We start from the raw sequence: 27,761 nt of genomic DNA on the forward strand, positions 1-27,761 counted from the left end.
TCCTCCACAGGGCGGGGCTCAAGCAACGGTGCGGCAGGCCTAGCATGGTTTTCTACCAGGACGCACAGGGAAAAACACGGTCACCCTTTGTTGGGAACAAAGGTCTGAGAATACGTTAAGGGTAAGACTTTGTCATAAGGGTGCACGGATGCGTCAGTGACAGGGCCCTGCGAGATTGGGAGCAAACAAGGAAGTACTTTCGGGGTTCCACAGTCATGCCGTCCACCGGACAAGGGAGGTATGACAGCGCCCTCGTTTCACAGACAAGGAAACTATTCTGGAGGAGCGTTAAGTACTTTGCCCAAGACCATCGAGCTCGTAGGTGCAGCAGCGGAGATGCAAACACAGGTCGGATGGACTCAGGCCTACGCTCCTCCCAGCAGGCTGCGGGTCCAGGGACAAACACTTAGGAAGATCTGGCAGGAGCCAGGGTGGCAGAGAACCACGGCCAGACACGGGGGAGTTCTGTGCTCACATGAGAATGTGGCAGGGGGACGGTGGGGGCAGCACCTGGATGACAGAGGAGTAAGGGGCAAGTGGGGACCAAGAGGAGAGCTGACGACGGAGGAGGCCGAATGACACAGCTCAGGCTCTCCGCTCGGTCTCCTCACCTGAACAAAGGGGAAGATACTGAGAACAAAGCTCACAGGTGCTGGAAGGATTAGAGACGCACAGGCGGCTAGCGGGTGGCTGGCATGTGGATTTCGGTCAATCAGTTAAAAATGAGGAAACTGAGGTCCGGAGGTGCCAACCGAGAGGCTCTCCAAGGCCACACGGGAGCCAGGCCTGACCCCGGGGGCCCTTGATGCCCAGGCCGGGGCATTTGGGGCTGCACCCCCTTCTCCTGCAGGGCACTCGTCCTAACTCCCCGGGGTGGTGGACCGTGCACCCTGCTGTGCCCGGTGGAGGGGGCCGCACCTCGGGGGGGGGGGGGGCTGGCGCGTGGCTGGGAGGCGGCGGGAGCCAGGCCTGCAGCTGAGGGCACTAAACTTGTTCCAAACTGAAGGCTGCCAGTTCTCGTGCTTGTAGTTTATTTTTAGTCGGGTTACATGACAGACGGAGTGAGAAGGTTCTGACAGGAAGAAATGCTTCCTCTTCCCCGTTTGAAGCCAGGTACTCACAATGTGTATAATTTTAAATCTAACAACCCGAGTTTCAAAATATGCAAAATTTCAGTCAAAATATCCTCCCCAGCATCGGCTCTGTGACTGCTCCTGCCACCGCTAAAGCAAAATAAATAACCAGAACCTGATCGGGGCGATTGATACCCTAACTGCCGACAGAGCAGGCACAGACAGCCGGAGCGGCACCCTCGCAGGCTCAGGCGAGGCTGGCGGTCCTGCAGACGGGGCCGGAGGGACAGTGCGGGAGACCACACCGGCGGGGGCACCACACGGGCGCCCTTCCGTCCCCGTCCCTCCCCAGACACATACAGCTGGGTCCCGGGCAGTGCCAGGTCCCTCCTGCCCGGCAGGTGCAGCACGGTTATTAAGGACCTTCGGGTCCACACCGTGGTGGGGGGGACTCGTTGGAAGTGCATCTGGGAGATGGTCCTGCCCGCCTTCAGCTTCTGAGCGCAAAACGTCCTATCTTAGCATCTCCTTCTAGGCAACGTACTTTCGACCTGGGACCCAAACCCAAGCTCCGAGGCTCCTGGTGGTCCAGAGGGCAAGCGGGGTTTCGTCTTTCAGACCCAGACCACCTCCCCAGGACCCGAACCTCAGGGTCGACCCCGCAGGGTTTTCCCCACTGCTGTGGGAGCAACAGGACCCAGCTGGCTGTCTGCTGTTCCTTTGTTCTGAGGCCCAGTGCCGAGAAGGCAAAGTACAGATGGGAAGGTGGAACGTTCTAAACCCAGGCCCGCGCTGGGCGCATGTGGCCTCTCGACTCCTTCTCCTGCCAAGCTGCACTTCTCCCAGGGACTTGCCAACTTTCTTGCCCTCCTTGCCCTCCAAATACTCAAACCCCTCTCAAATGGACTTCCCAGTCCACCAGAGTAATCCCGCAGTTACCAAGCAACAGATCAGTTTATCTAACCACAGGGAACTCCCTTGTAGTGAAGGCTGAATAACCCCCCTTGGTTACCAGGCTGGATTACCCTGCAGGATGGGCAGATGCCACTTTCACTGCCAATAAGGTGAAATCACAGCCTAATTAGTAAATCAATATGCCCACTAGGGTGACCACTGCAGAAGAGGGGCCTCAGGACCTTCTCGCACCTTTACGGACAGATTCACAGAAGGCTACCCCAGGTAGGAAGCCGCCCCAGCTCAGGATTGTGCTCATGGCATCCTCTTACAGGACAGAGTTTTTCACTTTACCTTCTTTAATTTATGTACTGTCAGGTCAATCGGTATTTTCTTTTACGAAGTTTTACAGCTTTAGGATCACGCTTAGAAGCCTTCCTCATGCTAGCGTTTAAAAACGTACAGGCAGGGGCGCCTGGGTGGCTCAGTCGGCTAAGTGTCCAACTCCTGATTTCAGGTCAGGTCATGATCTCACGGTTCACGGCATGGAGCCCTGAATCGGGCTCTGCGCTGACGGCGTGGAGACTGCTTGGATTCTCTCTCTTCCCCTCTGCCCACCTCTCCCCTGCTCATGCTCGTCCCCCCCCGCCCCCCCAAATAAATAAACAAAAAAAATGTTCAAGCACATTTTTCTTTAGTCTGCTACTGCCTTCCGTAATTCCATCTAGATTTTATTCTGGTTTAACTATTCCTTCCCAACAGTTATCCACAATAGTCACTGGACCATAAATCTGCTCCCCAGGACTTGAAACGCACCCCTGTGACTCTTTCTGATGCTGAGAACACTTCCTGTAGGTGACACTCGAAGAGATGATGAGAATGACAGTGGCCAACACTGAAGAGATCTACCAAATACATCGAAACAACACGTGAGCAAATTCCACTGACGGGGGCGGTGAAGGGACTTAAAGATACAACAAGTCAGTCTTTCAAACTGGCCACTGACCTCCATGATGATTCTCCTGCCGACACTCCCGTGGCGCTGTTCTCGGCACTGGACAGGTGTTTAACTCGTCTACTTCACCCCAACCCCACGAAACGGCTACGGTTAGCACCCCCACGTTACTGGTGAAGGAACAGAGACACAGGGGAGGGAGGTGGCGCCCAGGGTCACAAACCAGTGACGGAAGAGCAGGGACTCCAGTCCCGGAAATCTGACCCCGTGATTCGTGTACTTAACCGCCACGCTGTTAGGTTTCCACCAAAACCAGAAGCAAGCCTCCTGCACAAGACGTTTTTATGCCAAGACAATGTTCATGTTATCTCAAAATCTCAAAGACTCTTGGCGGCCCTGATGGAGTGCAACTGAAAAGTGAAGGTTGAATTAACTTAGGTGAGAAACGGCAGTTTAAAGAAAATCACACGATTTGTTCAATTCCATCACGGACACCAAGAAGCCCATAGAAGTATACTCGCCGTGGAAGTCTGCAGGGTATAAAAACTGTGACTCAAGGTTAACTTGGATTGTGGGCTGACAGGTGATTTTTAAGCTTTTCTCTATTTCCTGAATTTTTACAATGAACATGTATTATTTTTATGACCATAAAGAACAGTGTATTTGTTATAGGGAAAAAAATCAAACGGTCGAATTTTGCCCTATGCCAAAATATCCAAGTCTTTTAACTTTTACTTATCAAAACCTCTTTGCTTTTCGCTTTTTGTTTGATTTTGTGTGAGAGTTTTCTCTTAAGACAGAAACAGACAGACTGAGTAGTAGTAAAATGTACTTATTCTCTGATCTGAAGGATTCTTTCTGCATGTAAGCAAATGACCTAGGGACACAGTGAGAGCACCCCCCCTGCCCCCCCCCACACCAAGGACTGAGGGAAGCAAGCCCCCCAACTGGAAGGAAAGCCTGGGTCCTAAGCGATGCCAGTAGGAGACAGCGATGCTTTCAGAAGGCCTGAGGCAGCCTCAAAAGCTTCCCTGTTCCCGCCTCGCCCTCACGGGTGAAGGAAAGGCAGCAGTGTCTGAGTGGGGTTCTGGTGGCTCTCGGATGACAGAGTCGCACACAACTCCAAGGAGAATCTGACAGGCAGTCCCTGCGGTGCAACGGAGCAGCTCAGGGAAGGAACCCGCTAGTGCGGGTGGTAATTCAGCCCACACACTATCAAGCCTTTCACGGTCACTGAAGGAAAAAGCAGCTGCATCAAGCCTCCTTTAACCCGTGGGTTCTGTTTCGGCAGAGATGTAAGCTGGCGGGCGGACCGTCTCAAGGGCGCTTTTTTTTGTGATTTCCTAGGACCAGACCAACGTTAGCTTCGGTAAGACTACCGGGGCCCCAGAAGACGCCCTACCCCAGGTGAGCCATGCTGTGGCGCACGGTCACTGCAGAAAAGTACCCGAGAGTGACTCTGTGGACACAGAGATTGATAAAAAGCGGGTTTCCGCCTTACGTCCAAGAACAAGACCCAGTGAAAAGCAGAAAAGAGCTCTGAGCCCTGGGCTGAGGGCAGGCATGCTGCCAGGCCACGCAGGTCACAGGCAATCAATACATCGACGTCATGATCGATTTTGCTGCCCGGCAGAGCACGCACAATGAAAGAGAGGACAGAGATAATGTTCAGAGGTAGCAGAGGCCTAAAAGGGAAGAGAGAAATGAGAATCCCAGAATTGGACGGGAACCTCAAGATTATTTGCCCAAGTGGCAGAAACCGTTAGAACAGCTCTGGCAGGACTTGGGCCCGGACATCACCAGGCAGGGTGGCCATGCCTAGCCGATGTCCCCGTGGAGTCAACAGCTCTCTCCAAGCTTAGGTTCCCCCCCATGTCAGAAAGTGCCTCCACCTACAGGCCTAACGGGCATGACCGAGTGCTTGACACGTTTTAATTCTCGGTGAAAATATGACGATGGAGAAATACCGAGTGGGCATGGAAACAGTCAGGTGTGTCTGTAACCGGTCTGACTACATCCTAAATGTGCTGCCTGAGACTGATAAGCTGGGGACAGCATTTCAGCACCAGACCCCAGAGCTCAGCCCTGTGGGCCCGTCCTGTTTGACATGATCGCTGTCTTGGATGGTATTATGAGGCATATTTGTCACATCGGCAGATGAAAAGCAGCCTGCAGGGACAGCGGACACCCTGGACGACAGAACACCTGCAACACCCTGGCAGGCCAAAGGGACAGGCCTTGGCTAAAGGGTGAACAACACCGGGGCACGTGCACCGTCCTCTTGAGGCAGAGCAGCTGGGCGGTTTGAACTCTCACACGTGCAAACAAACAGGGACTCGGTTGGCCAGTTTCAACCTGAGCCCCAGGACGGCCCAGATGCCAACAATGCGGGAGGCCTGGAGCCAGGAGGCCAGGGTGCTCGTCGCACTGAGGGAGCCAGGCCGGTGCTGAGCCCCGTGTGAGTGGTAGCCGCGGTCCCTGCTCCTACCGTTAACAGGCCAATAGATGTGATCGCTCTCCTCTTCTGTGCTGGTCCGTCTCTCCTGCACGTTTGGGTAGTTCCATGACCCGGATTTGGAAAAGAACCCCGGCTGGGAGAAGAGCCGCCCAGAGGACGGACGGTGACGGACGAGCAGCTGGGGATGCTGGCGCCGCAGGGCGGAGCCAGCCCCTCTGACCGGGAGGACCCCGGGGCCGTCCTGCACGGGCTGTGGGGCTGAGTCTGGCCAAGGCCCCATCTCTCCCCGGGCCAGTCTGCTCACTCTCAAAAGGATTCAGGGAACTAATGAATCGAGGTGCTTCTCACAGTGCCTGTTGTGAAAGCCCCCATCCAGCGTTGACTGTTATTGTTATTAACAGTATGGAAAAGAGGAGAGGCAGGAGATAAGGAGCCATCATCAGATACCCGACACGTGTCATGTGGACCAGGGACGGCTTTGATCAACGATAACAACACCTTGTATTTTTGTTTGCATATCATGCACATTCAGCATTAGAATCTCACAGAGACCACAGAGTGGAAAATGAAAGTGGTCCATGGGGGCTCAACTTCAGCAGCTCTAACGGGGAGCCGAGTCCCCCCTGTGCAGGTGGCGAGCACCCACGGCTGGGAGGCCTGGAGCAGAGGCCTTCAGGACCCAGGAGCCATGCAACAGGCAGGTCAAGGGCAGACTGTGGCGGGAGCCCTCGGGAAGATTTCCCATAAGCGCTCACCCCTCTTACAGACTCAGAGAGGGGGAGTCCCAGGGGGGGCGGGAGAAAGCAGCATTTACCGAGCAGCCACCCCAGGCTCCGCACCGGGCTACATGTCCGGAACCCTTCTGCACACTCCAGGGCCCTGAGGGCTGCACGACGCAGGTTCGTTGTTGCCAGGGCTGGGATCAAGCTGGGGACACCTGACTTCAGGCCCAGGCACTGCACCCTCTGGACCTGAAAGGACACCAGGGAAAAAGCGGGATCCAGATCCTCCCTGCGATCATCTCTTATCAGAGATCTTTCGAGGCAACTGCCCTGCAAACAAACATAAAGCTTCCACCACCACTCTGGGGTTGCTACCCTGACGGTTTCACATCAAATTCTTCCACGTACGTAACCAAATGGACTCCTGCTTTAAGTCCGTTTCTTCGATTACAGGAACAACTGCTCACACAGGAAAACACCCGCGGTGGGGCTCTAACACTTACTTTGCCCAACACCAACTCTAGAAACTGGAACCTTCTACAAGGGGTATGTGAGGCAGCAACAAAGTGCCGGGATGTGGGCTCCAGGCTCTCTCAGACCTGGGGCCAGGGGAGCAGGCACGCCCCCTTTCCCCTGGGTTCGCGGGACGGCCTGGGGCTCAGCGAGACACACACAGGGCCTCAGCAGAGCCGAGGGCGCACGGAAGCCCTTAAGGGTCCCACGCCACTGCTCAAACTGCATCCCTCCTCTCGACTACGAACTAGTTGAGATGTCACTCTCCACTTCAGACCGTGGCTGTAACACCAGGCCCAGAATGAAAGGGACATCTGGAGAAGACGTAGAGTCATTTCGTGATGGGCTACAGCAGGACGCGCACCTTCCTACTCAAAAAGGGGCCCGTGGACCGCGGGGATAGATCAGAGGCATGGGTCACCCCAGGAGGGGTGAGGAGGGGTTCAGGGTGACGTGTAGCAAGGGGAGAGCTGGGACCGTCACGTTCTTTCCTAGCTCTCCGATGGCGCGAACCAGGAGAGCTCCGAGCACGGCCAATGTAACGAAGAGCCGGGCATTCTCCCGTTGCCCGCAGCCTCGACTGCCGTCCGCCGACTCACGCTGGGCCAGCTGCGTCTTCCACCTCGGGTGCCTGGAAGGCTCCAACAGTGAACGTGACCGCCCGAGCACCCTCCCAGGAGAGGCCGGCTGGGTTCCTGTTCTTTGTTATCGGCCTGGCCGCTTGACTGAAAACACACCCTGTGGTTCCCGCTGTCTGCAGGTGACCCAGGTGTGGAGAAAGAGCAGGGTCACCGTGAAATCCCTCTAATCGCCTCATTAGCCGGGTGGGGATGAGGGTGTGTTTGTTCCACGAAGAGGCACAGGGCTGGTAATTGCATGGTGTCAGAGGGAAAGAAATAGTGGCAGCAGCGAAAGGCCAAATGTAAAAGCTGCGTGTGCACAGCAATAATTAAGCCAAAGCCCGGAAAGGCAGGGCCCACGGTACCTGAGCGGAGAGGAGGGAAGGGAATTATAACTGGATCTGCACCGCGTGACCCGAGTGGAAGAGGCAGGCCCTCCACGGGAGCCTGTGCCCACACCGCGCCGCTTCCTGGAGCTGCCCGTGCCCGTGATGAGCTCACTAACCTACAGGCGGCTCGCTGACACGCAGTCCCTGAGCAAGGACTCTGTGCCGTGCTGTGTCTCCCACCAGAAGGGACGTGGCCACGTTCCACAGAACTTTTCCTGTCCCCTGGCCCCGTCTGGACGAGAGCATATTCTCCTCCGTACAAATGTCCCACAGAGATAACGCAGTGTGGACTTCAAAGAGACCCATCCTGTGTGTGCCTTGCCAGAGAGGCCCGTAGAAGATGCTCCTGTCTACAATCCATGCAGCTCATCCAGGTTCTACGTTAAAATATTATTAATTAATCCTAACTTGAATCAGACATACACTTGGCCAGCATCTGGCTGTCCTCCTGCATTAAGGAGGACACCCCGTCGCCCGCTCCGAGGACCTGGGTCTACATTTTTGAGAACTGTTAGTCAACTTACGACCACCTCCATCCCCCTCTTCAGGACTTGAGGCTTTACTGAACCACGGTCTCCCGGGATGGGGCCTGGGCCCCTGTACTACATACAGCTCCCCAGGGGAGTCTGACAGCGGACTCTGCTGCCTTGCTCCACAGGACACCTTTTGCCCTTGAGGCTACCTCCGGCGGTCCTTCGCTGTTTCAAACCCTGGTCTCCAGGCTGAAGCCGGGTGATCTGACCTTCCAGTGGGGCGTCTGCTCTGGTTCTGTGGAGGCAGGGCAGAGGCCCCAGCCCTGAACCTGCTCACGCCCATGCTATGTGGGCTGATCCCCAAGCCGCCTCCACCCATGAAGTCAGGGACACCGGTTCAGAGGAAGGTGGCCCCGTCTTGTTCTCCCGGGACAGCCTGGCTGAGCGCAGCGTGCTCTGAAAAGCAGGTGTCCCCCTACCCCTTGCAGGATTTGCTGTTTGCTGGGTCCACTGAACAGGCAAGAGGCATTTCCCTCTTTTTCTTATCTTTCTTTCCTTCCCACTGTGCCCTTCCTCTCAGAATTACAGGCCGCCGGCAGGTTCTGTTTATCTATCCACGTGGTGCCGGGCACCACGGGAGCCGCTGGGGATGAGAGGAGAAAAACCAGACAGGGTCTCCACCGCAAGCTGCACTCGAGAGATGGACATGAGCCACCCGCACACACAGACGGCAGTGTGGGGTGAGGGAAGGCTGAGGTGCCAACCCGGGCAGGCGGCCCAGAGAAGACCTCCTCGCAGGAGGCACTGAGTCCAAAGATGGAAAGCAGGGAGAGGCCCAGGCCCCCCGGGGACTCGGCGAAGGCCCTGAGACGATGGGGAAAATGGGTGCCATGCAGGGCCGCTGAAGAGGGGGCTCGCCGTTGTCACTTGCCTTAGTCATCAGAGCAAGGAGATGCACCGAAAGGCTGGTGGCAAGGGCGACAGGTGAGGGTGTGGAGGCTCTGTGGCCTGGGGCCGGGTGTGAGAAGCCAAGGGAAGAGACCAGGAGGTGGCCAGAGGGGTCAGAGGCAGTAACGCTGCTCGGGATCTGACCCGCATGCAGGGGGTTCACACAGAGATCCCCACGTTCTCTAGCGTGGCTTTGTCTCGCCACTGATCTCATGTTTGGCCAATCTTTTACAGAATAACTGGCTCAATGAGATTGAGAGAATTTTCACAGTGGGCAAGATTCCAGGTGTGCCTCCAGCTAATTAAGTGATACGAGGGAGGTTGTAAATGCCACATACAAATTGGCAGGCAAGCTGCTCCTAATGATGAGAATATTGCTTTACAGGAGGTGCAGCTGCAGCTTCTTGATGCCCGTCTTGGAGCGGACCGGTTCCACGTTTTCAAGGTTGTTCCTGATACGGCAAGCTCAAGGGTGCTGAAAAGCTGACCGCTGACCGCACTTCCCACTCCCTGGCCCAGGATACTCACAGGTGTGGTGAAGGCTGGCAGAAAGAGCCACCAGCACTGTCACCGCCATGTGCTCCCGTGTGTTCACGTCTGACCCCGTGTCGATGCTGGACCGCCTGGCGTGGTCCTTACACAGCACCATGAGGCACCCGTGCCCGTTTGGGAAGCCAGGGGACTAGGCAGAGAGTCGCGGAGTCACTTGTCCCAGGGCAGACAGAAGAGGCTCAATCCCGGCTCAACCCCTGTGTGGCCCTCCCTTGGGCGGCACCTAAGAACCGGAGGCCCTAGAGCACCAGTGAGGACAGGAGCCCTTCGCAGTTACCGAACAGCCACTGGACAGGCGACGGTGGCAATCAGAACAAGTGACAGGGCAAAGGCTTCAAAAAGGAAAAATGTCCCGAGTAGGGCTGTGCAAAACCTCCAGTTTGAACGTTAGTGCTAAAATCCGTGACAATTCAGATGAGAAAACTCCGGCAGGCACCTCCACATGAGGACGTCTACTTGGTGTAGAGAAAACACTGGATCTAGAACTCCGGGGGGACAGGTGCTCTGCGGTGCCCGGGTGCCGGGGGTTCTGACCCGAGGCCAGGACCCAGGGGAGCCAGCCCCGTGTACCCTCCTGTCACTGACCACGGCCCGCCGAGCACAGGCCCAGCACACCCAGACCCAGTCGTTAAGGGTTAAGAGATCCTTCATTTTAGATGGCTTACCTGTTTGGTAAGAGCAGGAACTTCGTGGTCACACTTTGACCGGGCTGGCTTGAGCAAAGGTGTATGGTGCACCTGGGGCGCTCAGTCAGTTGAGCAACTGACTTCGGCTCAGGTCATGATCTTGTGGTTCATGAGCTCGAGCCCCACATCGGGCTCTCTGCTGTCTGTGTGGAGCCTGCTTCAGATCCTCTGTCCCCACCCCGCCCGCCCCTCCCACACTGGCACGCTCTCAAAAATAAGCAAACATTTAAGTGAAAGAGAAAAAGGAAATGTGCATAAATAAAACTGCATTTCTTTTAAGAACAGCCAACAACTTGGACTGTTGTTGCTCTACTAATTCTAAAAGGAGGGAGCCGAGAACAGAGGAGCATAGTTATTGGATTACTGATAAAGGCGACGTCCAAGATGTTTCTAGGCACGAAGGAAAACATCAGAAAGACACAGGTGGCATAAGCCAGGGGTAGACAAGTCTCAGGTAGCTACAAACTACATCGTTGGGGCAGAGCAGTGCTTTCATGATCACAGCACAGAATTCACGAGATAGTTGGTTAAAAACAGCAGACTCGCTCTCTCGTACTGTCGCAGTAGCACTGACACAGTAACGCATTGTATTCTTGAACCAGTCTCCACAGCGTGTAAGGGAGGCGAGGAACTCGCAGCCCCGCACGGCGGGCCTGCTCACTACTCGTGTGTGTCACCGCCTAGACAGACAGACGCCCTGGCCGACAACACCACTCTGCCCTCCCGAAGCAGACGGTACCGGGTCCCCCCGTCTCCTGGGAAGATGGAAATTTTGGAAGGTATGTTATCTTTGCTTCCCAGGAACCGCGGAATCTACCGAGCTTCAAAATCAGAACTGCGTTTCACAGAAGGAAAATGCTGTGTTTGTGATGGATGTTGCTAAGGGGCCATTCAATATTTTACCAACAGCACCGACTCCCTGTGTGCACGTCTGTGTCGGTGTTTGGGGCGGGGGGTGGGGGGATGCCTTGGCAGGTCTGTGTGTCGGTGTCAGAGGAGTTTTGTAACTACGACTGCATCTGTGTGCAGGGGAGAAGCATTTTGTGTTCCCTTTCAGAACTAAGGACTGAAAAGCGGATACATACCCAGTGATAAAGATCTCATTTGGGGATGTTATCCTTTTTTTGTCTCAACAGTGGTCAAGTAAAGGAATAAAGGCATACGGATGAGATAAAACTTCCCTTTGTCACTGCGTGGAAACCATCTCCTTAGCTAACGTGCCCTTGCTTCATGTTTTAACACCCAGACGAACCCCTTGTTTGGTGCATGACGAGGCGAGACAGGATTCTGCTCACAGTGGCATGGATTTGGTCCACAGGTATCAGGGGTCTGCACATAACGTAGAGCTACTCTAGGCAGTTAACCCCATGACACAGAATGCAGAATAATTTGGAGAATTCAGTGCTCCAAATTGGTCCACCCCAAGAAAGCAGAAGGAACCACTCCCTTTCTTGACAGATGGATTTCAGAGGAGACGCCTGAGCTCAGAACAATCACTGTGGCCACAGCATAACTCTCTGCACTTTGTGGTGTTTAACGGACTTTTCTTCCCAGTCCTCAAAAAGCAGCAACTGGCATTTGCTTGAGCCCTGACTGAGGTGCGGAAAATCTGTCCCGTCTTCTCTGCCGCTTACCCTGACCACAATTATACGGTCCGTGTGCACATTAGCTGCCAAGTCATTCTTCTTCTTCCAGGAGTGACAAGATTTCCCCAAATAAAAAAAAAAAAAAAAAAAAAAAAAGGTGCCTACTGTATCCTTGAGTGCCGTCTGCGTTAGCAAGGCAGGGGTGGGGTGGGAGGATGTAAGAGTGCAGGGAGAAATGCCTTCAAAAGAAGGGCATAACAACCGAAAAAGTAGCTGTAACTGAGTGGTGACATGGCCAGAACAGAGAGCGGTATTGTCACGGGCGGAGTAATCCTGTGACACACTGCTGTCACTCACCCCCCGGCTCCCTGCCGCGCCAGCCAGACATCAAAGGCTGCCCCATACCATCTTACATGCTCTTTATCGGCTAATCAGCCCATTCTTCCCTAAATAAAGCCCTGTTAAATCCCCTGCTCACAGGGGTATGGTAGTCCTGGTGCCCATCTGCTAGCAGGGTCAGCTGAAGCAGGAGGCGGCGGCTTGCTCTCTCCCTAGTGGCTTCTCAAGGTGAGGACAATGCTGGCTGGCTCCGAGTCCCCCTCCCGACTGCCTCCCTGCCTTGCTGCTCTGCTTTCCAGGATCTGGTAAGAGCTGCGGACGTCCCAGCCTGAAGAGCTGCTCTCTGGATTTACACTTGCTAATGAAGTTCCCACTCATAAAGGTAGATGAGCCGCTAACAATGAAGTATCGGGACTGTATTGATTTGCGGGGATAGGAATCGGCAAGATCTGTGTTTCTCACCAGTGATCAACTGGCAGGAGTGTTCCGATCTTCTCGAAGCGCCAACGTTTTAGAGACGGTGGCAGGATGGCCTGGCTTCCAGATCACTAGGAGGTCCCCCTCAGACCTGACTGCAAGCCTCACACACTCGAAACCAAAGTGGGCACGTGGAAATACCAGCTACTTCCGACCCCGGGGCAGCGACCTGACTCTGGCGCACAGCTGTTGTACATCTGAGGCGTCTTCTACCTCCCGGGAGGACGGGCAGAGAAGTCTCTAGCCACAGCCCTGCCCAGGACAGGTAGCAGGGGCAGCGGGCAGTACCCTGCACCTCAAAACCGCCTGGAAGACACCAGAGCTGGGTGTGTTTTAGCTTTGTCTGGGCACGGATCAACAGCGGCATGTGAACTACCTGCCTGACAGAATTACTGAGGTACGGTCCTACAGGAGAGGTGTTAATACAAGAAAAAAAAAAATCAAGCATCTTAAAAATTCCAAAAATGGGACTAGAATTAGGCAAACTTTATCCATTCCTAAGAGCCTTGTAGGTGCCACACCCTGAACAGATCAGGTTGGATATTCCAGAATCTTAACCCATCTGGTTTCCAGATTTCTGTCCTAAGGTGATTCATCTGTGCGGCCCGTCCTAATGCTGAGTCTCAAAACAACCTTGTGAAATAGCTACAAAACATCGATTTCCTTCTCTTTGCTGTAGCTGAGGAAACTGAGGCTCTGAGAAGTAAAGCAAAGATACGGCCCAAAGCTCAGAAGCTCACATCAGAGCAGAGCTGGAACTGAAGTCCAAGTCCCCTGCATCTAAGACCAGCGATCGTTTCCCTACACCAGGCGGTCCACTCTGACTTTTGTCACTGCATCCAGAGAACCTGGGCCCTGACAAGTGATGGTGCACGAGCAAGCGGGCGTGTGGCGGGAACTGGCAGGGAAGTGTGGCACGCCCCCGGATTCTCACAGTCAGGGCAAGTGTACTTTGACATTTGCAATTCATAAGCAAATAAAGGATGTGCAATGCAAACGAATTGTCCAGAGCATTCAAGGATTCTCTGCTTGTTCAGTGTTTCCTTCCCACTCACATGCTGCACAAGTGGTGATGGCAGTCCGTCCCGGAGTCCCCATGCAAGCGGTCCATGGCTCCTGCAAAGGGGCTGGGTCCTTTTACAAATGTCTTTTGCTGAGGGGAATCATCTCAGGACCTCCTGGAACTGTGGAGGTGGACCCAGAGCCCAGCCTCCCACCTGCAGGGCAGCGCTCTTCACTCTCACTAGGACCTCTGGACAGTTTACCATGTGCCTTTGAGGGAGGGTGAGAGTCTCACGCTCGCACCGGCCTCTGCCCTCTGCGGGCGCTTGGTACCAGACGCACGTGTCAGCACCAAGGAGAGCGACCGGTGCAGTGAGTCCCCACGCAGCCCCTCCCGCCTCCCCAGGACAGGACCAAACTGATTTCACAGAACACACCAGAAGTTTTCGTACAAGTCCTGGGGGGCTGTCCAGGGTGAACCACAGCACATCTGAAGCTCCGACTCCAGCAAGGCCCCACGTTACTCTGCTGGTGGGCAGTGGAGGCAACCCAACCAACAGGTTTGTCTTGCTGCCCCAATAAACCCCACCACCATCTGGACCTGACAGGAGACACCATTGCATTTTTGCAGGTGCCTTAAAAACATTCAGATTAAGTATTTTTCCTCTCGTTCCAAGCACTTATCACACTGCGAGAGGGGCGGACACTGGTGATGATTCAGCACAAAACCCAAAGATGGAAGTTTGCACCCATCACGCAGCAGCCTGTCCCACCACCGCCCTGCTGTTGTGTGCACAGAGCTCTCCAAACCCACCTCACTTCCAGCCATCTGTCCCAGGGCAAGTTCAACTCATCTTACCTGTTCTGGTTTCCTTTTCTTCTCTTTACAGCCGAGACCCCAAGATTTTGGGGGGCATCTCTCAGCCCAAAGCTCTTAGCCACATGACCAAGGTGCAACGATCGGACGTGGAAGATGTGCTTCAGCTCCCGGGGGTAGGTTGCATAGGCTCGAATGAAGGACTGCAGAGCTGGGAGGAAGAGGAGGGTGAGGGAGGTCGTCAGGATGGGGTCTCGAAGCGCCCGGGCCTAATGGCTGTCCTACGCACTTTATCTTGCCAGGCACCCTGAGACAGTCAGGACAGTACAACATAATGAACCACCTAAATCTATCCTGGTGTATTTTCTTTTTAATTCATCCAAAAAAAAAAAAAAAAAAATCTACAGGACACAATATCACTTGAGTAAACCCAATAGAATTTCAGATTTTACTGTGTAGTGTGCAAGAACCCTAGAGGGCAGCGGCCCTCTTTTCTCCTCACTATGGTCTTGGGGCCTTGCACAGCAGCTGGGACACGGCAGCAGGCAGCTGGTCAGTGTTTGTCATAGAAACGAAAGACAGAAGGAGTGAAGAAACTATGACATGATCAATGTGGTATTTTCTCACGAAAAATGAAATCATCAGACTTTTATATTAGGAAAAAATTTTCCTAATTCAATTTATTTTTTCAATTGCTAACACATGTAAATGTTATACAATTCAAAAGGTTCCCATGGGTTTATTGTGCTTCCCATCACAGTCTGTTACTCCTGCTATAAATGTTCACACCACAAGCCCCGCCTCCAGGGCCCCTATCCAGAGGGGTGACTCTTCTTCCTGTACTCCTGGGATTTTAAAACCAAATTCATTCCAAAGTACCCGATATTGACTGCTAAAGGGCTTCTTACCCATTTGAAAAATGCATAAATAAGGAAACGCTGGGTGCCTGGGTGGCTCAGTCCATCGAGCGTCTGACTCTTAGTTTCGGCTCAGGTCATGATCTCACAGTTTGTGTTTGAGCCCCGTGTCGGGTTCTGTGCTGACAGTGCGAAGCCTGCTTGGGATTTTCTCTCTCTCCCTCTCTCTCTCTGCCCCTCCCCTGTGCACGCGCAAACTCTCTCTCAAAATAAACTTTAAAGAAAAAAAAAAAAAGGAAATGAAAACAGTTTTAAAAAGGAGAAAGGCAGTTATTAAGTTTCTAAAAGAGCCCACAAAACAGTTCATCCCTTGAGAACTGCCAACAATTTAGAGATGTCCCCAGACACACCTTCGTGAAAGTTTCAGCCCTGTTTTAAAGTTGAGAAAAAGGCCCCTGTTCTAGAGTCAGCACTGGCTGGAAAAAGGGCAGATGTGGTTCCCAGGAGCCTGGAGCCCTGGCTCCACCTTTTTTCGGCGTTCCTCTGAGAAAAGAAAGCTGTCCCTCCACCCAGCTCCCCTCAAATACACCGCAATTCCGGTGAAAATCAAGTGTCTACCTCTCCTCACTCCAACAGGGCAGGAGGGGACGGCTCTGAAAAGACCCCAATACCGGCTCTTCCGGCGGCCAAGCCAGAGTCCAGCACCGCGCATCTCACGGAGGAGCAGGCGCTAAATACCAGCCTCTCTCGCCCTTGCTTGTTGAGCCACTGGACTGGCAAGTTTGCCCACAGCTTAGACGTAATATCCCAGCAGCACCTGGAGATTGGCGTTTATGAACAGTAATAAAAAGTGTCATTTTAGCAGATCAGCTGCTGGAAGGATCCTGGGAATCCATCAAAGCTCTATTTACTGAGTAAAGTGAACTCCTTTTCCCAATCGATGAGAAATAATAACCAAGGCAACTTGTCTGCACCCCTCTCTGAAATCTGTGCCTGCTTCCCCTTTTTAATAACCGGGGACCAGCTTTTCCAAGGGAAATCTCTAGCACTTCAAATGGTCTGCGCTGTTCGGAGGTTCTGACACCAGGTTCCAGACACGGAGCTACACACTCCAGTCTCAAGAAAGCCGCTCGGCTACCGCCCAGGAGATGCTCTACACCTCTTCTCTACACCCCTTTCTTTCCAGACCCTCCGTATTTACTCTCCTCTAAAAAAAAACAGACCGAAACCATGCCAAGTCAGGCCAAGCCAAAGAGTTCACACTTTTACAATCTCAGTCCCCCGAACGCTGGCCCAGGCCTCCTCCTGACCACCACTGTCCCACTTGGGCAGATCAACCTCCCATTCCCGCACCAATCCGAGGAGCCAAGGAGGGACAGCCTCTGTCTCAGAGACGTGGGCGCCCAGCTAACAAGTTTTCCAAGAAACGGCAGACGTGTCTTCTCCCTCCACAAGCGCTCAGGCAGCATTTCACACTGCATATGTTTACCAACCCTGCCTGTCCTTAAGGCTGTCTCACTGGGGACAACGATACTGGGCTGTCCTCACATCCTTGAATGGACTCCCACGTTTTGATGATTCAGAGAAGCAGGAATTTCAGGAGCAGCCGAAGCTGTTTGCAGACCCTGCCGAGGGGCGGTGTCGAGGACGGGTGGCGGAAGTGGGGGCTGTGCGACCCGGAAGAGTGGAGAGCAGAGAAAGAAGGCATTTGCTTGAGATGGCGGAAGAAGGCGTGGCCACTTACACAGCATGCGCTCCGTAGTCGCGGGCTCCTATCTCACAGCCGTAAGGGAGATGCATTAAGGGAAACCTATTTTAAAATACCCCACGTGGACACCTCATCCTTGTTCATAAAACCAGATTTATTCTTGGACATCTGACCAAGAACGGTAGTATCTTATGGATGATACTTAGGATCAAGGAGGTAGGAAGGAGCGAGACTGTAGCCTGGGAGGGAACCTTGGCCCTGCCCCCAGAAGAACACACATCTGTACGGAGTAAAGGCACACTCGGTTGAGTACCTGCCTACCTGGGACTGCACTGAGGGAGCGGCTGATCTGTCATCGGTGGTTTGGGTTTTCTGGACTCTGAGCAACAGCCCCGCAAGCCAGGCACGGCTCCTCCGCACGTGGTCCCTGCTCTTCGGGGAGACCTGAGGCTGAAGGGCCACCACAGGAAAGCCGTCTTCCGTGTGGAAAGGACCCCAGTTTCCAAAACTTTTGTTCGGGAGTCTCGAGTTCAAACCAGTTTTTTTTTTTAATTTTTTAAAAATGTTTATTTATTATTGGAAGTCAGAGAGAGTCAGAGCGTGAGCAGGGGAGGGGCAGAGAGAGAGGGAGACACTGAATCCAAAGCAGGCTCCAGGCTCTGAGCCGTCAGCACAGAGCCCGACGCGGGGCTCGAACTCACAGACTGCGAGATCGTGACCTGAGCCAAAGTCGGACGCTTAACCGCTTGAGCCACCCAGGCGCCCCAAGTTCAAACCAGTTTTTAACCACTGGGATCTCTAGCTAACAGAGGCAAGAAATGAGGGAAAAGGGGTGCCTGGGTGGTTCGGTCAGTTAAGCATCTGACTTGGTTTTGGCTCAAGTCGTGATCTCATGGTTTGTGGGTTCAAGCCCTGTGTTGGGCTCTGCGCTGGCAGCATGGAGCCTACTTGGGATTCTCTCTCTCTCTCTCTCTCTCTCTCTCTCTCTCTCCTGCCCTTTCTGCGCGTGCTGTCTCTCAAAATAAATAAATAAACTAAAAGGAAAAAAAAAGAAAGGAAAGAAATGAGAGTAAAAAGGGGCGACTGCTGCTGGAAACTAACAACAATTAAATGCTGGTTATTAACAATGACTGGGCCAGAAAATGCAACAGGAAGACAAATGCATACTTGGCCCAGTTTCCAACTACTTTTCTGCCATAAAGGCAAAAACCAGCTGCTTTGTTAATTATTCATGAGGTGGGTTCTGAAATAAAACGGAGGCAAGTCAGCAGTGGGGAATCTGCATATGCAGACGAAATGCAGAAGACAGTTTCGACTTCCGGGGTGCGGTCGCTGTCCCCTTGGGAACTGAACACCTCTGCTATAGCAAGTGCGCGTACGCACCCCCCCCCCCCCCCCCCGCCAGACCTCTAGAACTCACCATGCTAAGCACCAGGGGAGCAAAGCGTGGAGACGTCGAGATCTAGAACAGGGCACTTTCCTCCCAGACCACCACCAATCTGACGTGGCAATCAATTAGCAGAGAAGAGAAATGCAGGTTTATTTCCTTCTTGGTACCTAAACATTGCAGAGTGGCCCCGTTCAGGTACCCTTTAAAAGGAAGGCAAGTAGGGCACCCGGGTGGCTCAGTCGGTCGAGCGTCCGACTCTTGATTTCAGCCCAGGTCATGATCCCAGGGTTGTGGCATCGAGCCCCGCGTCGGACTCCGTGCTGAGCGTGGAGCCTGCTTGGGATTCTCTCTCTCTGCTCCTCCCCCCACTTGCATGTTCTGTCTCATGTCATGTTTAGTAAGTAGAAATAAAAAAAATAAAAGCGATACTAGGAAAAAAAAGACAGAAAACCAGGAGCTCCGCTTGTTTCTTGGTATTAACGACTTCAGTGGTCACCACGCTCTCCAAGGACACCACGACAGCCTTACTTCGGTGACCCAGACACCTTAAGAAGGCTATAGTCTCATTAGAGTGAGACACCTCAACCACCTCTGGCGTCAAAACCAAAGGTGAAGAGGACGGGGGGCTTTCTTGCTTTTCATCGCGATGCGCTACGAAGCCAGAAATTCCGCGGCACCACAGCTGGACGTGCACCACCCAGCAAGCTCACCTCGCCTGTCAACAAACGACCGATCTCCAGTTACACTGTGACAAGCCATCCGTTCCTCTCGGGAGACACGTGCCAGTACTTCACTGAAGGCAGGTTCTTAGGAAAACCCTCAGGAATTGTTGAATTCACTTTCGGGAAATGTCAGGACAGCCTGCTGTTAGAAACCAGTCCAGCAGGACGCATGCTACCTACGGAGCAGCGGCGACGGGGCCACCGCCGGGACTTCATCTTTTCCCCTGTGTCGTTCTCATTTGGTCCAGTGTGGTGGCAAAAGCCAAGGGCTGCTTTCGTGATGTGCCAAGGTATATGGTAGGCACTCAAAACCGTTTGCTGACTAGCCCATTCTTGTCATCTATTTCCTGATGGCCAAGACTGTCTGTAACCAGTCCCCCAGCATTCACCCTTGCCCCCCAGATTCTATTCTCACATAGGCCATCCCTTCCGACCCCTGAAGACCACGCCACATCTCTGCTCCAAGTCCTGCAATGGCTCCCATTGCACTCAGGGGACCCCGAAGCCCTCGACAGCTTCCAAGCCTGCCTCTGCTACGCCAGCCCTCCCTTCCTTCCTGTGGACACACTGCGCCACCCCCCCCCCCCCACCTCCGAGCCCTCTCTGGGAATGCCCTTTCTGTCGCAGCAGCTGGTGACCCTCGACTTGCTCATGTTGCCCTCACAGCAGGGCTCACGCTGACCCTCCATGTAAAACGCAGTCTGCCCAGACACCCCTTCACTTCTCTTACCCGTGTTTTTCCCACAGTTCTTAACACCCTTTAAAAGACTATTTTAACTATGCTCGTTATCTGTGCCCCACCTAGAATGTTAGAAAGGTTTTCCATCTGCTTTGACTCCTGATGTATCCCAAGCACCTAGAACGGTGCCCAGTTCAATAAGTATTTGTTAAATAAAGGATTTTTTAAAAATTTCAAAAAATTTTAAAATTTTTTGGGGCACCTGGGTGGTTCAGTGAAGTTTAGCATCTGACTTCAGCTCAGGTCATGACCTCACGGTTCGTGAGTTCGAGCCCCACGTCAAGCTCTCTGCTGACGGCTCGGAGCCTGGAGCCTGCTTCCGATTCTGTGTCTCCCTCTCTCTCTGCCCCTCTCTCGCTCATGCTTTCTTTTTCTCTCTCTCAAAAACCAACATTAAAAAAAAATTTGAAATAAAAAAAATCTCAATTCATAAAAGGAAAAAGATGATGCTCTAGAGTTTACACACTGGCAAGACAGCCTGGCATCCTTCTCAAAACAGCAAGTAACTATCAAAAAGAAGTGAGGGGCCTCCAACGTGGACTGCGTCTCATTCACACACACAAGACCATCACCAGCCACGACACGCGACTTCCTGCCATAGGAAACATCCAGCTGTTCTAAGACCCTTCCCCCCGCGCTCTCTCAGTGTTCTCCAGTGAACTACTGAGTCCCCACTAATGCCTGGTGATCCCAGGTGCCAACTTATCCTATAAAGGGCCTGGATATTAAATAAGTACCTGAGTCTTTTGTAAATTTCCTAGGAATTGGGTTCAAGGTCTATGGCCTTTCTTCAGCACTGTTCTTTTCTCACTTTCCTTTGTACTTCCAAACAGAGACTGCTCGGGTCTGATGCCTCCAGTCCTTACCTTCATCCCTAATTTCCATCTCTACAACAGTCTCTGACGCGGTCACATCTCTTCAGTTTTCAAAGAGAAAAATGGATCCCTGAGATCCATGGGTGAAAGTTCTAGTTCTACGTAAGCCAAGATAAAGCCTCATTTGTGCAAAACATGGGGAAGGATGAAGTGAACGTTTAATATCACTTTCAAGCCTTCCACGCCTGCGTCCAGACCCTGCAGAATGAGGCTGAAGGCTTTAGCTGGTGAGCAGAGACATTCCCCCCGCCCCCCCCCCCGCCCACCGGTTGGCCTCTCAGCCCGTTGGCGGTGCGCAGGTGGAGGTGGGGACGGAGCTCTGAGGGCTTTCCATCCACAAGGACCTACGAAATCCACGCACCTTTCTTTGCCCAGGAGACCCGCCTCTCACTGGAGTGCACGTAATCTTCAAATACCGTCTGCAAGACCGTGGCTCGCTGTCGGATTTCCTGGGGGCCAGCGGCACGGGATTTCTGGGAGGGTGGCGGAAGGATTAAAGAAGAGACAGAGTCAGAGTCAGGAATAATGAAGCGCTTTATAATAGATTTAATAACAGTAAAATCACTCGGTAACCACCGAGGGGCCAACAAGGGTAATCCTTTCAATATTACTAGAGGAAAAACGGGAGCTATAAAGATGTTAAAGTCAAGCAAAGATGAAGACAGCTTTGTGAGGGAGCAGATCGGGTCTATTTACTTATTTACTTGTTTACTGACTGGTCCTCCTGGCCTCTTGTCACTCACGTTCAAAATGAAAGCCTACCGGAGACCCTCTGGAATTTTCCGAGTCCGATTCAGGCATGTAAAACATCATGGGACGTGGACAGGTGGGTAGGTTTCACAGGACTTGGGTCTCACGGAGGCCTTAAATCCTCCCCCTCCCTCTCCCTCCTCAGGGGAACAAGGGAACAGCCTCTCGGGAGTGCCCCCCCCACCCCGGGGCCTGCCTAAAATTTAGCCTATCCTTGAATTTCAGAGCATGCTCCCTCATTCCTAGGGAGGCTGTGACTTGTGTTTCGGATCCATTCTTTCAGCCTGGGACCACCGTGCCACTTTGCTGGCTGCCAGGGACCTATCGAGGAGTGGGCCGTCCCTTCACACCACGTTCCAAGAAGGCCACTCGGTCTCTGCAGCTGGCCGTCCTGGTTTCAGGAGCGACATCTGTACACACTCAAGTTCTACGGATGGAAAACGTTAATAAAATAGAAAAATGATATCCTTTTCATTCTTCAAGAATCCCAGAGAAAAGATTTCCTTTCTTTTTTTTTTTTAATTTTTTTTTTAACGTTTATTCATTTTTTGAGAGACAGGGACAGAGTGTGAGTGGGGGAGGAGAAGAGAGAGAGGGGGACACAGAATTCAAAGCAGGCTCCAGGCTCTGACCTGACAGCACAGAGCCCGATGAGGGGCTCGAACTCACAAACCGTGAGATCATGACCTGAGCCGAAGTGGACGCTCAACCGGCTGAGCCACCCAGGCGCCCCAAGATTTCCTTTCTTTATATTCCCCTAAAACTGAGTGGTTTTTGTTTCCCGTATCTTTTTTTTTTTTTTTTTAAAGTAAGCTCCACACCCAATATGGCGCTCGAACTCATGATCCCGAGATGAAGAGTCACACACTCCACTGACTGAGCCAGCCAGGCGCACCACCCCCCCCCCCCCCCATCTCCTACGTCTTAAAACAAACATGAATGCTTTCCACTGAATGTGAAACTGAGAGGCCAGAGAACGAAGATTCTCCAACTCAATTTGGCCAGTAGGTCTCCTGGAAGATGCAGACTGTCCCAGTGATTCTATAAAGCCTCTACGGTAACCACTACCCACTGCGGGCATGGGTCACCAAGAAAACAGCCAGTCTGTGTTTCCCTTCACCCCCGTGGAGGACAGGGGCTCGCGCCTGTGTCTGGCTGACCTCAGGCCGACCGTGCCTAACTGGGGCTCCTGAGTCTCTCACCTTTAAGGCTGCCAGAGGAAGAACAAAGGGGAGAGGAGAAAAAGCCTCATTCTCTGGGTCTGCATCCGTCTCTGTATTAATAGAGACTTAACAACCTGAAAATGTTTTGAGCTTAGTCAAATCATTCCTGCTACCTGTTCGGTTGATGACAGTCTAGCTGATTTCACAGTACATGGTCCCCCTAAGGGTTTTATCCACTCAAATGTCAAGAGAAAAGTCACTCAGGAGCTGTGTTATGAAAGTGGACATTTGCTATTGTCATTAACAAGGATTTTTTTTTTACCCTCTTAACTGATGTGAAATGCAAACTTTTTTTTTTCTTTTTTTGCTGCCCTCCTTTCGTTAAGCCACCTCAGCAACGCAACTGTCACCTTCCTTGTGTGTGTGTGTTTTTTTTTAATATGAATGTGAAATTAGCGAGGATGCCCTTTCCCCTGGCGGACAGAATCCTCTGTTATTAAAAAGTAAAGCACTTTAATAATGAAAACTTTTTCCTCTTTTTCCTGTGTTTTAACTGTTTAAAATTAATGAGAAGGGCAGAATGGTTGTCAAAGCGATATTGAAAGCCGGGCAGCCAGGCCCGAATAAGCACAAAAATCCCTCTAGAGTGTTAGATAAACAGAGCTCCAGCCCGCTCGAATCCCTCTGTTGGTTATTGTATACACTCTGTAACAGCTCTCAGAATAGATCTGAGAGCCAGGGAGGCAGAGAGGTTTCAGAATTCCAATAAAGGCCTCAAATTAAAGACAGCCTGGTGCGAATTCCAGGAGAAAATTAAAGAGACCTCAAGCTTAAGTGACAGGTGACTTACTTCTGTGTCACAACTGTCAGGGGATTTAGTGATAATATGGCAATATATTACAAAGGGCTTTTCTTATTCCCCCTTTAGGTTTCAAAATGAGGCATCTTTTCTTCCCAACCAAAAAAAATACATACACACACATAGATAATGTGTGTACAAGTGAAATAGGTGGAGAAAAGGCAATAAAACTAGGTTCACACGTTTGAAATGATGAGGTCAGTTTCAGTAAAATGTAAGGAAAAGTTAATGGCAGAAAACATAATATACTCAGGAAAAAGCACGCCTTCCTCTCCCTACCCCCTCCACTTCCAGAAATACTTTATTTTAAAATTACCCCTCTTGAGAATGAGGTGTTTTTCAGTTGTCTTCTGGGGAGGACGGTCTAAATTTAAACTGAAGGCAGGGGCAGAGTTGTGTGCACGCCAGCGTCTCAGCCCCGACAGGTGAAACACTCCCGTAATGAGAGCGGGTCAAAGCCCGGAGGCACACCCACCCCTCAAAGACACACGGACGCAGTGCTGGTTAATGAAGCTAACCTGGGACTAGCAGGCCGGGGCTAGTTTAGGAAAACACGTCTCCAACGGCCCACACTCGGCATTCCTTGGTCCGTAAAGCCCTACCGACCCTGGAGAGAACAGCTGAGTGCAAGGACTGAGCACCAGGACGGAGCGAGGGGGCTGCTGATCTCATTTGAATACCTGACCCTGCACCAGTCTCTTGCTAAGGTCCGTTTACAGGCATATTTCATAGGACAAAAAAAAAAAAACCACCAAAAAAACAACAAAAAAAAACCTCGTAGAAAAAGCATGTTTGGGTGTACGCATACTTTGAAGATGAAAATTTCATACCTATCGAGAGGCAACACATGAGTTGAAGATACTTGGGCTGGATTTTTTGTGGTGGTTGTAAAAAGTTTTAGGTGGTGGCAGTGGTAGGGGAGGTGCCTTTTTCTTTCTTTCTTTCTTTTTTTGGAAACATGCCCATTGCTAACTTCTAAAGTGTTTTTAAACTAAACGGAAGGACTGTTTTAATCACTTTATTGCCAAGCTGAGTTTCACCCTCATGCTTCCCTAGAACCATCTGAGTGCTTCCCAGTAAAGTTGAAAGATCAAATTTATTCTCTTTGTAGGTGGGTGAACACTCGCACACCCAGACGTAGCTATATATATTTTATATACCTAAATATGAAATATACATTTTACAGATGCTTCACTCACTCTCTTTCTGTTCACAGAAGCCCAAAAATGTATGTGCCAAAGGGACATTTACAATGGACTTCAATCGAGTGAGAAGAGAGGCCTTACAGTGAGGTGTCTGGCTATGTGTGTAAAAGGCCTATTTACCGAGCTCACATTTATCTGTCCGGCACTGGTTCATGGGCTAGACGGAACCGCCCACATGGAGAACAGCAATTAAAACACGCCGTGTTCCTTATGAGGAACAGAACTAAAAGTTGTATCCAGCATCTACTTTATTCTTTTCACTACTCACGCGGATCACACACACATAAAACACTCTTTCAGGTGGTAGATCTGACAATTAGTAATAGAGTCAGTTTCACGGAGTTTCCCTTTGGCCTTCGAATTGAAGTTAAATTTGGTTAATTAAACAGGCCAGGTTTTCATCGACACGGCACCCGGGGCCTGTAGTACGATTAGTTTTCTAGGCTAACCTGTTAGTTTGGGGTCGATGAAAGCCCACCTCACCGAGTGTTTCTTCTTTTTAAAAACCAAGCTCACCACTCCTTAAAAACATAAAAACATCCTACTGGTTCCCGTCCATCAAGGCAGGAGCTTGGGGCTGGGATGAACCGCCACGGCCCAGAAGCATACAGAGCGCCGCCCGCCTCGTTTTAGGTCAGCTTCACAGCAACCCACGTGACGGGCACTCTGGTTGCAGAACCACCAGCCGTGAAGCATGGTCTGGAACCCAAGCCTGCCTGCCTTGGGGCCCCGGCCCCTACACGAAGTGTCCCCGAGCCCCCCCCTCGAGCAAGGCTTCAAGGCGGGCCTCGTGCCAAGGAAGCCTCTGCTTCCGTGGGAGTAGATACGCAAGGCCCTGGAAGGCCGGGGGCTGGGAAACGGCCGTGGCTCGCTCGGGGAAGAGCAGAGGGCACCACGGCTGCTTGGCTCCCTCCCTGGTTGGGGGGGGGGGGGGGGGCGGAATCCGCAGGAGACGCTCCTTCTGCAGACCCACATGATGATCAGCTCTCCCTGGACCGAACAATGTGTGCTCGGTTCAGGGACAAACACCAACACAGTCAGTCCCAGAAACGGTGTAAGAGGAGATCTGACCGAACCTTTACTTTCTTTGTAACTTTTTTGTAACTTTACCGCTTGCCCTTACTTCTGGCCAGCAGGCAGAGGCTAACGTTCGCCGGTGCCACAGCAACAAGCACTGGGTTTCGTGTCGCTGAGTCTGGACTTGGAACTCTACATCTGCTACTAGCTGATGATGACGATGAACACCCTTCAGTGCCTGTGTTGGGGTTCTCGGGTTATTTCTTACTCAGTCCTCCAATCTCCTTAACAAGAATGCTAACATGATCTGTTTTACATAAGAAGAAACCACGGCTTAGGGACGTCCGGTCTCGCCCAGAGCCAGAGCTGGGGACCCTGAGGCCATGCCCTTAACCTGTGCTACACTGCCCATGGTCCTGGGGCCGTAATGAAGTGTCTGAGGGAACATGAAAAAACCCTTCCTAGAATCTGCAGTAGCTTCAGGAGAACAGCAGCGTGCCAGGACCAACGAGCGTCTGTTTGGTGACTGGTCCGTTCCCTTGACAACAAACTATTAATATGGGATGTTCCAAAGTCTCGCGCGGCAGGGATGTTTTCTAACGAAACATGGTTTAAAACAACTTGTTGATCAACTGAGTCTTTCCCTGCTTCTTTGGTTTACAGGGATATTTGTTGTGGTGTCGTCTGTTGACCACGTCTCAGCTACCGAGGGCTGACATTACCTAACTAACAGCTAGCTGCTGCCACTGCCGTGGTTTCGTCTGTATTAATGGAAGCAAAGAGCACGTGCTTTGAAGTCAGGCTGCCTGCTTCCACCGCACCGGAGGCTGCGTCCCTGTGGACGTTTCTTCACCCCTCCGGACCTCAGTCTCCTCATCTGGGAAGTGGGACGAGAGCACCCACCTGGTGGGGCTGCTGGGAGGATTAAACGGGACCAAACCATGAAGAGTGTCGCACAGTCCCGGGCACAGGACACACGCTGTGACGGTTTCCCTGCCTTTCTGTTGATACATTTCCTTAGGTTCTTTCTGGAACAAGAGGGCTTAAGTCAGGGCCAGTCAAGCCAGGTCCCAGCCCCAGGGACAGTACTGATCCAAATAAAGACACTTCTTGATGCATAAAAGAAACTCTTAATTAAGCCTGATTTGGTCTCATTTTCCAGTCTACACTCAGACTTAAACAAACAAATGTAAAATATTCAAATCACTAATGTTTCATAGACAAAACTACATACAGCGACGTGACACACACTTATCTGTGACACAGTGGGTACAGGGCTAGAGTGGGAGTGGGGAACAGCCACCTAGTAGGGGGAAAGTCACAGGAGGGCCGCAGGATACGGTGCCCAGGGTCCCCGTGTGGAACCACATGGATAACACCAATGTCTCCTTTTGATGATCTCAACTTTGCTCTTCCTCTGCGTGTGGCACACACATTAAAAAACGGATGCACTACATGTGTCTGCATGGAGACACAGAGACACCGGTTTCTTCCGTGCTGTCACGGGTGGATGGGTCAATCAGCTGTCTTTGCTGAGAATCTGGATGGGGGCACCAGGGTTGAGCAGGTAACACTGCCTCCAAACTCACTGCGGGCCAGGACGAGGCCTCCTCGCTGGGAGCCTGCTGCGGCCTTGCGGGCTTCCGGAATGGACGGTCCCCCGTTAACGGGATGAGACCAGAAAGCGCGTCCAGGAGCAGAGAGGAGAAAACACAATCAAGATGTGGCCTCATCTAACGCTCATGGCCCCTGAGATACACACGTCTGCTCAACAGAGGAACTAAGTATCCCACACACAGTAGCCCCACCACCCCAAATCAAGAAGTGAGTCGTGTCTGTTCACCGCAAGTATCATAAGTAATGACACTCACCTGAGGTCCCCGTCGGCTCCCTTTCAAACAACCGTCCCTTGTCAGAACAGACAAAATGTCTTCCACGTGAATCTCAGACACGCTGTAAAAGGAAGGGCACG

General features: G+C 52.2%; 1 protein-coding gene across 1 annotated transcript in view; it reads right to left on the bottom strand.

Annotated features, from left to right (window-relative positions):
• Window positions 1–27,761, bottom strand: part of DDX31 (DEAD-box helicase 31) — a 72,541-nt gene that overhangs the window by 3,384 nt on the left and 41,396 nt on the right. The window contains exons 17-20 of the mRNA XM_042912126.1: window positions 27,661–27,742; window positions 27,379–27,414; window positions 21,157–21,268; window positions 14,547–14,715 (exon numbers count right to left, since the gene is read on the bottom strand). Coding sequence (XP_042768060.1) covers window positions 14,547–14,715; window positions 21,157–21,268; window positions 27,379–27,414; window positions 27,661–27,742 — 399 coding nt within the window. The remainder of the gene's footprint in view (window positions 1–14,546; window positions 14,716–21,156; window positions 21,269–27,378; window positions 27,415–27,660; window positions 27,743–27,761) is intronic.

Source organism: Panthera leo, chromosome D4 (assembly GCF_018350215.1).
Source record: "Panthera leo isolate Ple1 chromosome D4, P.leo_Ple1_pat1.1, whole genome shotgun sequence".
Lineage (NCBI taxonomy): Eukaryota > Metazoa > Chordata > Mammalia > Carnivora > Felidae > Panthera > Panthera leo.